General features: G+C 41.6%; 2 protein-coding genes across 18 annotated transcripts in view; one reads left to right on the forward strand and one right to left on the reverse strand.

Moving 5' to 3' along the window:
* Positions 1–13,754, forward strand: part of NRG1 (neuregulin 1) — a 499,123-nt gene that overhangs the window by 460,507 nt on the left and 24,862 nt on the right. For 17 of the 18 annotated variants that reach the window (XM_082204833.1, XM_082204832.1, XM_082204836.1 and 14 more), the window contains one exon: positions 10,072–10,198. In XM_082204833.1, the coding sequence (XP_082060959.1) occupies positions 10,072–10,198 (127 nt within the window). Of the gene's footprint in view, positions 1–307; positions 728–10,071; positions 10,199–13,754 lie in introns of those variants that run through there. The other variant, XM_082204826.1, reaches the window with a different exon arrangement.
* The window catches only part of LOC309522059 (uncharacterized protein), a 128,852-nt gene that overhangs the window by 36,248 nt on the left and 78,850 nt on the right, over positions 1–13,754 (reverse strand).

The following is a 13,754-nucleotide window of genomic DNA, read 5'->3' on the forward strand; positions in this document are numbered from 1 at the left end:
ATACGCTTCAGGTTACATACGCTTCAGGTTACAGACTTCGCTAACCCAGAAATAGTGCCTCGGGTTAAGAACTTTGCTTCAGGATGAGAACAGATATCGTGCTCTGGTGGCGCTGCTGCAGCAGCAGGAGGCCCCATTAACTAAAGTGGTGCTTCGGGTTAAGAACAGTTTCAGGTTAAGAACGGACCTCCGGAACAGATTAAGTACTTAACCCGAGGTACCGTTGTACTAACAGTCTTCTTTCAGTATTGCAGTTCTGTTGAAATGGAAGTATGAAAATCTTCCTAGACCCCATTGTCATGGTCAGACCATTTCCTGGTGAGACTTAGGCTTGCAGCTGCTTCTGCTCTTCCTGGGTGGTTAAAATGGTTTGTTTCTGAAGGTTGATGGAATCTGATAGATTCTTTAGGGTCTTTGGGGAGTTTCCAGCTAGCATGGCAGGCGCTCTCTCAAAGCCCTAGTTACTCTGTAGAATATAGAAATGATTCCAGTTGTTTCACAATTACTTGCAAGTTCCCCCACACACAGTGCACAGAGTCTTGCTCCTAATTTACTAGAGAGCTGGGGGCATTGAAGCAGATAGGGAAATGGCTTGAATCCAAGTGGCAGAAAATATCATGCTGGCAGATACACAAGTAAGAGCAGATTGCAATCACGCCTACTTTGTGCCACCGATGGCAGAAAATCAATATTTAGCCTCACCGTGGCACCTTCAGGAGATTGTCAGGTGGATCTTTTCTCGGTGATTCAGGACCTACTTGGTCTTGTTTTAGTCTGTTTTTATACTGATTTTTTTAAAATTGTTGCTTCTATCTTCTTGTAAACTGACTGGAGAACCGTCTGGTTGAAGCTTGGTATGTACAGTGGTACCTCAGGTTAAGAACTTAATTGGTTCTGGAGGGCCGTTCTTAACCTGAAACTGTTCTTAACCTGAAGCACCACTTTAGCTAATGGGGCCTCCCGCTGCCGCCGCGCCACCGGAGCACAATTTCTGTTCTCATCCTGAAGCAAAGTTCTTAACCCGAGGTAATATTTCTGGGTTAGCGGAGTCTGTAACCTGAAGCATCTGTAACCTGAGGTACCACTGTACATGCAGAGGTTAGATAAGACTGTCTTGCGGTGTCAGCTCACGGGTGCTTTAAAATGGAACAGAAGCATTTCAGCACCAATGCAGTATCACAAATCAGGGCCTTAAGCTGGCATGACAATGACGTAACCATGCTATTATAGGAACATAAGCCGGCAGAAATTATAAAGATCAGGATGTTAGTGTAAGTGAGAGTGAGAAGCATTAATTCCATTGTTGTTTAGTTGTTGTTTTTTTAATCTTTATTGTCTTAGCATATGCAGCTGCCACCATATCTTGCATTCGTTTTTTTCCACAGAGCTTACTTATTTATGTTGTGCATAAGGATAGTCTGGTTTTCCTTATATTGGGATATATTTAATAATAATAAAATAATAATAATAATAATAATAATAATAATAATAATAATAATAATAATAATTGATAATAATTTATTTGTATCCCACCCTCCCCTGCCAAAGCCGGGCTCAGAGCGGCTAACAACAGGTAAAAATAAATGCCATTTATTTTAGCGAACATAAAAACAAAATCCAGATGTTAGGGGAAAGCTTTACAGTTGCCTTTTTATCATGACGATGCTATTTCTGTATTCATATGTAAAATATTTACTGATAAAATTGTATATTTTATTTATTTCGGGTGTTCAGCTGCCCTTAAGAGTATTTAAGTTATGAGGACATACATTTTTTAGAATAATAATATTGATAATAAATGCATTATTTTAGTCTTTGGCTGCAGTGCCCCATTGAGTGCAGTGAGAGGTCACCATGCAACAAAATGAGGGGTAAACTAGGTTTAAAATATAAGCCTAGAAATAACTAAAATTTCTTGAATGGTTATATGCCTCAGATTACATTCGAGATTTCAGAATTGCTTCTTCCACACTAACTTCAGAGTAACATTAAGAATGAAGGCCTGAATCTGCTTCCCTCTTTCTTTTTATACCATGTTGATTAGATTGTAAGCCTGCTGGAAGGAATAGTAGTAGTAAAATAATGATACAGATGTGGGTGCTATCCAGTAAAGTGAAGCACCACTTTTTCCATTTTCCTTGCTGCTCACATTTGGTGGAGGTGAATGCATTCCCAAATAAACTGTGTCTTTGGTACCAAATAATAATAATATTAATAATAATAATAATTTATTATTTCTACCCTGCCCATCTGCCTGGGTTTCCTCAGTCACTCTGGGTGGCTTCCAACAAAAGATTAAAAATACATTAAAACACCAGGACTTCCTTAAACAGGACTGCCTTCAGATGTCTTCTAAACGTCAGATAGCTGTTTATTTCTTTGACATCTGATAGGAGGGCGTTCCACAGGGCTGGTGCCACTACCAAGAAGGCCCTCTGCCTGGTTCCCTGTAACTTCACTTCTCACAGTGAGGGAACCACCAGAAGGCCCTTGGCGCTGGACCTCAGTGTCTGGGTTGAACGATAGGGTTGGAGACGCTTCTTCAGGTATACTGGACCGAGGCCGTTTAGGGCTTTAAAGGTCAGCACCAACACTTTGAATTGTGCTCGGAAGCTTACTGAGAGCCAATGTAGGTCTTTCAAGACCGGTGTTACATGGTCTCGGTGACCTCTCCCAGTCACCAGTCTAGCTACTGCATTCTGGATTAATTGTAGTTTCTGGGTCACCTTCAAAAGCAGAGCGTGTTGCAGTAGTCGAAGCGAGAGATAACTAGAGCATGCACCACTCTGGTGAGACAGTCCGCTGGCAGGTAGGGTGTCAGCCTGCATACCAGATGGAGCTGGTAGACAGCTGCCCTCAACACAGAATTGACCTGCGCCTCTATGGACAGCTGTGAGTCCAAAATGACTCACAGGCTATGCACAGTTGCCCCATTTAGGACCAGGGAGTCCCCCACACCCGCCTGCCCCCTGTCCCCCCAAAACAGTACTTCTGTCTTGTCAGGATTCAACCTCAAACATTGCTCAACTTCCTTTCAAAACAGCTCCATTATCTGCCCCCTCTCGTCTCAAAAGTCAACACAACCCAAATGTTTCTGGTCGTGCTGCCTGCACCATAAATTAACCTAGCCGGCCTCTTCTGCAATTTTAGATGCTTTGCAGAGACAGCACAGCTGCCAACTGGGTCAGTCTCAAGTCTATCAGTGAGAAGGCAATCTGGCACACTCAACCAAAGTGTTTGTCTTTTGTATTTCCTTTTCTTTTTTCAGCTTGAGCTCTGAAAGGAAATCAGTCCTGACTTTGAGTCATGTACTGCAATAAGACACACGAAATTGTTTCAACAAGTTTACATACCCTTGCTTTTTCCTGAAGTGTCTATCTTCCAGGCCCAGTGGTTTCCTGTTTTCCTTAGGAGTTGAATGGAATCTTTAAAGGGAGATGTCTAGTGTTCATATTCTAAAACTGTATTGTAAAGCTGTGGAAATATTATCCCAGTTCAATAATCAGGAATAAGAAATAGGGGTTGATCTTTTTTCAAAGGTAAACATGGCAGAACAGCAGATGTGAATTTTACTTTTGTAGACTAGTTTCTACATCCACACCCCTCCCATCTAGGCATCTAAGCAGCATGAGCACAGAAAGCACACATTACACCCTTGCAAAAATACTCAAGAAGGATATGAAGTAGGGGTGTGTGGTCTAGGGAGAATCTCAAGGTCCAGTTAGAAGGAAGTGGAGGGCTGCAGTTGGCCATTGGCTCTGAGGTTCCCCACACCTGTCCCAGATAACCAACACTAATAGTTAATGGCATAAGCTGTACTTCTTCCCATGCAGACCTCCTTAACCAAGCTGAAATAATGTGCCATTATCTCTGTGCTAGAAACATCTATGGTGGTTGAGGAACCCTTTGCAGTGGGGTTACTGTTTTCATGCTAAGGAATTAACAGGTGACTCCCACCCATCTAACTTGTTACTTGATTCAAAATGGTTTCTCCGTGTTTTTTTTCCCGTTTTCTAGAAAATCGGCAGTTCTCAAGGTTATATATATATATATATATATATATATATATATATATATATATATATATCGCTTCTTGAAAGAATCAAAGTAGTGAAGGCTACTTGGTTTCTCCAGAAAGCCGATTCTGTCACACAGTGGTTTACTCTGTGATTTAGGAAGCTGTTAAATGAGAGATGGGGAGAAAGGAAGCATATGGAAATACGGTGTCACAATTTCTCATTATGTTATTCTCCTCCTCTTACTGCTTCCTTGCAACTCTGCCTGCATCTCTTGAAGTGGAGTGAGTTACAGCGAGGTGTCTGCTGACAGCCATGAAAGCAGTACTTACTCACAGAAACGTGTGATAGAGTGAGCTCTTTCTTCTTTCAGTCATCTCTTTTTTTGCCAAAGGAGACACCCTTGTCTATTTACAATTCAGCAAAGGAGTCTTGTTCATGACCCATAAGTTCTGAGACTGGCACATTTTCTCTTCACTGAGCAGTGACATCGTACCTTGTGGGTCTGATTGTGTATCCACTTGAAATTACACCTGACATCGGCAGAAACCCTATTAAAATACGTACAAGTATATCTTGCACTTGAGTTCACACAGATCTAAAGGTAGCCTAGGGAACATGGGGCTTTTAAAAAAAGATTAAGGCTGTATAAAAGATACTCAAAAGGTACTTGTAAGCTTTAGCAGTGCAGTGTGGTTTGTTTTGGGTTTTTTTTTTGAAAGAATATAGAATGTATTTCCCTAAGTTAAGGCACAAAAAGGTCAACAATGCTTCAGGTAAGCAAAACTTTACCTTGGTTTGTTGTTGTTGTTGTTTGCAGAGAATGTATTATGATGAATTATTAAATTGGTTTTACTCGGAAAATTGTTAGGTGCTCTGTTAAAGGCGGAGGTAAAGAAATATTTAGAAGAATAGATGAATTATTATTCTCTGACATGAGAGCTCTTTTTATTTCCTTTTGGTAAAATACAAATCCTTCTGGGATTTTCTGGCTGCCTTAAAATATTATACTTTGAAAATCTAAAAAGAGAGAGAAAGAGCTGAGTAAAAGTAAAATTGCTGCTTGTGACATTTCATTGTGCGACACTTGAGACAACTAGTTAGTAATTCTGTATTTCTAAATATTTAGAACTTAAGTTTTCTTCTTTTGGAGTGAATATGACTGCTTTGCATAGATTCATGGAAAATAATAGCCTAGACTATCGATCAGTGCTAAAGTCAAGATCAGTGCTATTTACTCAATTCCTGTTTGGAGTGAAATTATTCATTCTAATTTAGAAGGATTTTCTTTTATCACTTTGTCTCAGTATTGTTTCATTGATACTGTTTTGGAGTTGTTAGCAGATGAAGTCAGACTAATGCGGTCAAAGGAATCAGCATTAAGGGGCTATTAGTAAAAAAAATAAAAAAGAATTGCATAGAGGTGATGCATTGATGTTATGTAGAAGGATTTCTGCTTTATTAGCCATGTTAGAAAGTACTGAACTTGGTAATGTATCAGAGTTGGTGCAGATTAATTTAGGTGCATGTAGCACAAGTCTGTGAAGGATTTAAGTCTGAAGACAACAAGGCAGCCACTTAGCAGAGGTTTACACTATAAACTTGCATAGATTTTGTACCACTTTAACAAACACGGCTTCTCCCAAATATCGTGGGAATTGTACTTTTGTGGGGATGCTGAAAATTCTCTGGTTGGCTTGCATCACAGTTCCCAGGATTCCCCAAAGAGGGGGAATGACTGTTAAACCAGCTTTGTCTGCAGTCTAGATTTGTCCACAAGTTTGTATCAGCTAAGAGCTAATTGTTACTCTGAAACTCCCAGGGTGATCAGTTCTGATCTCACAGCTGCTGGAAGAAAAAGTGCAAAGCAAGAAGGCCGCAGCAATTATAGATAGCTTTAGGCATGACTCCTCTACAACCATCCTTGTAATTCAATTTAAAGCATTCCATTAGCCTTTGTGGCAGTAATAAGCTTTGTCTGCAGGAGCTCAAGCAGACAATATTGCTTTTCTTTTTCAAATTAATGCATTCACTTTCTGAACTGCAGGGCGTCTCCAGAGTAATAGTCTGCTTTCAGGAGGAAACATTTTAGAGGGTTAAAGTGGGAGGAGTGGGAAATGGAATTCACATGTGATTCTAGGTAGGCATATGCAATAAATATTTTGACATGCTCAAACTTCTTAACACAGCCTGTGGATTATTAAACCGATGTCTAAGTAAAAGGAGAAAGAAGATTATATTAGGAGAGATTACTTTCCAACCTGGAGTTACTTAACAACATCTCTTCCACATATTGAAGATAAGATGTGGAGTTCCTTAGAGGACACTGAGTCAGGGAAGACCTCCTGGAGCCTCTCCCTCCTAAGGGCTTAACCATATGCTTGCTGAGCGATTCTGCAGAACTACGCAGAAGCAATGCCAGCCCCCAGATTGCTAAACCTTGGAAAGCAGTAGTCCAGTGATCTGGAGAATTGGCAAATGCCTTGGAATTGGGAGTAGAGCAACTAGCAGTTCACATATGAGAGACAGAGAGCTGAGATTGTGAATAACGGCTCTCCTACTACCTGTTATATCTCTCTTGTGTGGTGGGTGCCATCTAGACATTATGCTAGCCATGTGGGAGCCACCTATCTATGAACAATTCCTGCTGCTTTCCTGGGAAGACATTTCAGTGTCCCAGCCGCATGGAACGAGTCAGATCACCCAAGTCTTTTGTATGGGATTGGCACGTAAACTTACATTCTCCAAGCTACATGGAATTTCCTCATTGTGAAGCAGCTCCCACCTAGCTAAGAGAACACTGAACAAGCACCAGTGTTGAGATCATACATGTGTGAGCATTCTGAAGGTCAGTTATAAAATTAATGGTTATAGCATTGGTGGTATTATTAGCTTCCTTCTCAGGTGACCCTCTTATAGCATTATAAAAATTATTAGAGGCCTCAAGCAAAATATTCAGCTATTTCAAAATAATACATTAGTTTCAACCATCTTCACTTCTGTTTCTTCCTTTTCCTTCACCAGCCTTTTCTGCCTGCTTTGCCCCTCTATAAAATTGTCTCATACAATGGCAGCAAAGCTATTCCTATTTACTCAGGAGTGCATATGTTCAGTGGAGCATACTTCTAGGGCAGTGTGCATAGGATTGCAGACTCAACTAAATTCTTCATTGGAGTGCTGGTGATGTATTTTCCACACTGTAGTGTCTGACAATAGCAAAATAATTGCAATGAGCATATTTGCAGGATTACCAACATAATTCTGTATTTGATTATTTCCTTACAACCGGTGAAATGTATGTGAGGCCAAGAGGTTGCCAGGCTATTAATGTCCTGTTCTGGTTCCGCATTAGAACCAATGGAGCAAGACAGCACCAGGGAGAGCTCCTAGTGAACAATTTGCCCCCAGAAGAGTTGGGAATGAATCATAGAATCATAGAGTTGGAAGAGACCACAAGGGCCATCGAGTCCAACCCCCTGCCAAGCAGGAAACACCATCAGAGCACTCCTGACATATGGTTGTCAAGCCTCTGCTTAAAGACCTCCAAAGTAGGAGACTCCACCACACCGAGGCCTATTTCAAAACTAGGGTATTTGGAGGGCCAACCTGTCAGCCTGAAAATGGACAATTCTCCTATATTCAAGGCCTTTTTGCCTGCAGGGCTGAACTGGTGAGGCACTTGAACCAAGGGGAAGAGGACTGTGAGCCTCTTCATTCTGGTTCTGTGTGCCAGGGAGTTGTGACATCAGATTCAGTTGGTTCCTGAAAGTGTCCTTTCATACTGCACCACGGTGCGGTACGCTGGTTTGACATCAACTGGTAGGAAGAGCCTACAGAGTGTGGTGAATACAGCACAAGATATTATGGGCTGTCCCGTGAATCCGCTGGATGAAATAGCGGAAGAATAGCCTCAGGAGAGTGAGGAAAATTCTCAGAGATGATTCACACCCTGGCCGGCACTTTCTTGATCTCCTGCATATAGAAGCTTGATTAGTCGCACCAACAGGGTAAATAACAGCTTCTATCCGAGGGCTGTTAGGCTGCTGAATGAAAAGATAAGAACAGGCCAACTGACTTTCGGGTTTGGTGGGTGTGCGTCAGTAAACGAGGGGAATTAAGACTAAGATTGAGATTGAATCCTGACAAGACAGAAGTACTGTTTCTGGGGGACAGGAGGCGGGCAGGTGTGGAGGATTCCCTGGTCTTGAATGGGGTAACTGTGCCCCTGAAGGACCAGGTGCGCAGCCTGGGAGTCATTTTGGACTCACAGCTGTCCATGGAGGCACAGGTTAAATCCGTGTCCAGGGCAGCTGTGTACCAGCTCCATCTGATACGTAGGCTGAGACCCTACCTGCCCGCGGACTGCCTCGTCAGAGTGGTGCATGCTCTGGTTATCTCCCGCTTGGACTACTGCAATGCGCTCTACGTGGGGCTACCTTTGAAGGTGACCCGGAAACTACAACTAATCCAGAATGCAGCAGCCAGACTGGTGACTGGGAACGGCCGCCGAGACCATATAACACCGGTCTTGAAAGACCTACATTGGCTCCCAGTACGTTTCCGAGCACAATTCAAAGTGTTGGTGCTGACCTTTAAAGCCCTAAACGGCCTCGGTCCAGTATACCTGAAGGAATGTCTCCACCTCCATCGTTCTACCCAGACACTGAGGTCCAGCACCGAGGGCCTTCTGGCGGTTCCCTCACTGCGAGAAGCCAAGTTACAGGGAACCTGGCAGAGGGCCTTCTCGGTAGTGGCGCCCTCCCTGTGGAACGCCCTCCCACCAGATGTCAAAGAGAACAACAACTACCAGACTTTTAGAAGACATCTGAAGGCAGCCCTGTTTAGGGAAGCTTTTAATGTTTGATGTATCACGGTATTTTAATATTCCTTTGGAAGCCGCCCAGAGTGGCTGGGGAAACCCAGCCAGATGGGCGGGGTATAAATAAATAAATTATTATTATTATTATTATTATTATTATTATTATTATTATTATTATTATTAGAGCTGAGTGAGGGATGCTTGTGTAATCTCACTGTATACAAGTTGTACAAGTGACAATAAAGTATTTCAATATTCCTGCTTGGCAGTCTATAGTTCAGTGGATCACCAGCAAGTTCTCAGGCTGGTTCCTTAGCCAGTGACACCATAGTCTCCAGTTTAATGCCCTGGTCACTGCTAGATTCAGGGTCAGGATAGTGTTTTGGGTTTTTGTTGTTGTTTTTGCAAAGAAAGGAGACATGCAAGATACCATGGGCTCATCTACACTCATTGTTTATAATATTTAAAATGTGTTATTAAAATGTGACACCAGAAGGCGCTGTAGAGCAGTGAGCCTTCGGCAATGAAGATGCATTGAGCATTTTATAATATTATTTTTAATGACGTTTTACAGATCATTGTAGACCCAGCCCATGTGTAATAGAACTCTATGGCTTTACATTGTATATACATTTGCAAATTTGTACAGTGACTTTGTTACATGCAAAGCATAGTTTACCAATTATTTTAATTTCACTGTTAATTATAGCTGAACTATAGTATGATATAGTTCATCTTTTCTTTAAACATTCCCAGCTGGAGTGCTTTCCTTTTGGGCTTTTAAAACCAATGCAGTGCACCATGGGGTGTGTTTTGTGTGCCTGAGCTCCCCCACTCTCCTCAAGAGAGTGAGGTGGGGATTCATTTAAACACACAGGTGATGACTGACTGCAACTTCTCTCCCAATCATTTTCGCCTTCTGCAGAACTCATGGAGGTGAACTTAGCTGGGAGAAAGATCTGATCACAACACTTCCTCTTTCTTTGTGACTGGTGCAGTTCTATATTTAAACACAGAGAGCTAGGTGACACGATTGCAACGTGTACAGCGGGTGTAAGTAGAGATCATAGGAGTACCCAAAATTATTCTGGACAGGCTCATAGTTGTTTTTCTTTGTAATCAAGAAGCTGAATGTTTATTGCACTAATATTTCAAACACTAAAATGCAAATGCTGCCATTCTAGTTTGACGCTGTTCTGTGCAACAATATTAACATCCCCCCTGTGTTTATTCTAGCCACATCGACATCTACCACTGGGACAAGTCATCTCACAAAGTGTGGTGTGAATAAGAAAGACTTCTGTGTAAATGGAGGCGAGTGCTTCATGGTCAAAGATCTCCCAAATCCACGATATTTGTGCAGGTAAAAAAACCAAAAACTTTTCTTTAGTAGAGTTGTAGCATCTATTGACAAACACTTTTTCTGTGTTACCTGGTAAATTGTTTAACAATGAATAATTTGATTCACAAATGAACAGCAGAGTCACTGCATTTATTTAACCTCCAAAACACATTGTATTATGGTCTGGTTCCCAGGGTCACCTCAACAATTTACTAATATTAACCTTAGATCTATTGTTAGATCCAGGGTTGGTTTGTCAACAATCATGTGCATTATTAGGAGTGATGTATGTAAGTGTGACACTTACATAAAAGGTTTTAAATGCAATTGTTACTGAAATGAAGCAATGTTTAATAAATCAGGAGGTGTAAAATACAGTGGTGCCTTGCAAGACGAAATTAATCCATTCCGCGAGTCTCTTCGTCTAGCGGTTTTTTCGTCTTGCGAAGCAACCCTATTAGCGGATTAGCGCTATTAGCGGTTTAGCGGCTATTAAAGGCTTAGTGGCTATTAAAGGCTTAGCGGATTAGCGGCTAAAAGGCTATTAGCGTCTTAGCGGCTTAGAAAAAGGGGGGAAAGCGAAGAAAAATCGGAACACTCGCAAGACGTTTTCGTCTTGCAAAGCAAGCCCATAGGGAAATTCGTCTTGCGAAGCAGCTCAAAAACAGAAAACCCTTTCGTCTAGCGGGTTTTCCGTCTTGCGAGGCATTCATCTTGCGGGGCACCACTGTACAAGTTCTGTTTTGCTTCCATTTTTAACTAACTATCCAGTACACTGTCAGCAGGAACACCTTGCAATATTTAAGAAATGCATGCTCTTTTTAGTTTTATGGCCATCCATATTAGCATTTAATGACGGAGCTGACCGAAAACAGTTTAACTGATAATGAATTCTTATCAGACATATTATACCTGTCCAGTAATAAACACCATTAAAGTTCATCCCAAAACCAACATAAACAATACTTAGAAGAAAATTAAAATGTATCTAATCATATTCCTTAAAAGATGACCTTTAAAAAATGGAAGTCTGCATTAGCTGAAAGCAATATATGAAATTCGCATCCGCTGCTCCTTCCTACCTCTTGGCCACATAGTCCCCTTAATGTTGCCAAGTCACAACCCTGCAGTGATATTGGCAGATTTCCTAGTCAAATTATAGATTTCTCTTCAGAAAGGGGAGGATTTGGATTAGCATTATATGTAAAGATAACTGTGAATCTGAGAGTGAAAACCCTGCCAAATGCATCTGATTAAAGACATGAGGACTGAGGAACAAAACTGATATTGCTATGTCAGTGTATTATGTCCAGCCAACCAGAAGATGTGGATGATGCTTTCCTAAAACAGGTTACAAAACTTGCACAGAGAAGAGTCATAGTATTACTGGGGTATTTCAACCACCCTGACATCTGATATCAGTCTAGTTCTGCTAAGAGTGAACTATCCAATAGAGTCTTGCCTTGCCTTGCTGACAACTTCGTATTTCAGAAAGTGGAAAGAGTAACAAGGGAGTCTGCAATCCTGGATTTAATCCTGGTGAACAGGGGAGAACTGGTTGATGAATTGAGAGCAGGGGAAACTCTGAAGGAAAGTGACTGTGTCATCTTGGAATTCATAAGGGGAAGGGATGTGAAAAATGAGCGTAGGTGGACATCTTCCGTGGACTTTGGGAAAGCCCATTTCAAATGGCTCAGAGAAAAGCTGGGCAGGGTTTCACGACTAGAAATACTTGAATGAGGAAATAATTCAAAGGGGATGAGAGATTCTGAAAAGTAAATTGTGGAAGGCACTATCACAAACTGTTCCATTGAGAAGGAAAAATGGAAGACAGTTAAAGAAGCCTGTGATTCCTCACAGGGAGCTCTCCAACAAGAGACTTAAAGGGGGCATGCGTGGAAGATAGCAAGAGGAACAGATCGCCAAATATGAGTGCACTGGATTAGGCTGAACGTCTAAATATGGTGTCAGGAATACTAAAGCTCAGAATTAGCTAAGGCTTGCAGGGGATGGGGGGGGGGACAGCAACCAACTCACTTATGTTTGGAGCAAGAAAAAGAACATGGAAGGACTGCAGCTTGAGGAAGATGGCCTGAGAGATGGCAGAACTACTTGAATGTCTATTTTGCCTCAGTCATTTCCTGCAGTGGGAATTCTACCTAGGAAAAGTAGAACAAATTATACAAGGAGAAACTTGCAGCCTACAATTGCGAAGGAGGTGATTAGAGAACAGTTAGACACTGGGAATTAGTTCAGGTCTCCAAGACAAGATGAATTCTGTCCAGTGCTTTTTTTTCTTTAAAAAAATGTTTAGGGATACTCTCATTTTGACTCAAGAAAATAACCATTTTATAGTTCAAATCAGGGGAAATAAATACAGTAAATGGGTAAAAGTACAAAGAACATGCATTACCTCATATTACACAGCTGACAGCTCACAGTTACTTCCACATTGGCATGAGGTTGTGTGCACTAACATCTTCCTACTCATATTGAAATACTGTCCCTCAACAAGGCCAAACTTTCATCGGTAAAACACCACACATCCACATTCCACACTCCTTCACACATTAAACGCTCGCTTCCATCTGAGACTCGTGCTGGTAGCTTCGAGAACACTGTCCAACCATCTCGTCCTCTGTCGTCCCCTTCTCCTCCCAACATCAGGGTCTTTTCCAGGGAGTCTGCTCTTCTCATGAGGTAACCAAAGTATTGGAGCCTCAGCTTCAGGATCTGTCCTTCCAGTGAGCACTCAGGGCTGATTTCCTTAAGAATGGAGAGGTTTGATCTTCTTGCAGTCCATGGGACTCTCAAGAGCCTCCTCCAGCACTATAATTCAAAAATATCAATTCTTCAGCGATCAGCCTTCTTTATGGTCCAGCTCTCACTTCCATACATCACTACTGGGAAAACCATAGCTTTAACCATTTTTTTAATCAATAGGTATCACCATTTTCATGGCCACTTTTGGTTGCTGCAGAGACAGACCTATAGCATAACAGGGGGAGCAGCTGGGTCTTTTTGAGTAATATGTGACATGGAAAAGTTAACCAAATGTTGCACAACCCCCTTGGCATGAATGGCAAACTGACATTTAATTTTAATTGCTTTCTATTTCTTCCTTTAAGTATTACTTCTGCATATGCTACATATATACTTGTGTCAATAAATTGGCAAGAGTGCTAAATAATAAAAGAACAACTGTACAAATTACATGGCAGTAATAGCAACAACAACACAAAAAGAAGCAACACCATTGCATCTGATTTAGAAGTTTAAGGGCGACACATGCCCATTCTGGTTATTTAAAGGTTCCAGAGGCAGTTTCTACATGTAACCACTGGGAGAGGCTATCTGTAGGTTTGGAGTATAGTGTCATCAGTATGTAGATGATAACCACCTCTGCCTTCCTTCTCTATTAAGATTCTAACAAGGGAGTGAAAACCCATAACCAGTGTCTGGAGGCTGTGATGGGCTTAATGTGAGCTAACAAGCTGAGTTTTAATCCAAACATGACAGAGGTGCTCCTAAGTATGTCCTCTGTTCTGGAAAGGGGTGTGTTTCCTCTGAAGAATAA

This window comes from Podarcis vaucheri (assembly GCF_965113315.1).
Source record: "Podarcis vaucheri genome assembly, chromosome: 17".
Lineage (NCBI taxonomy): Eukaryota > Metazoa > Chordata > Lepidosauria > Squamata > Lacertidae > Podarcis > Podarcis vaucheri.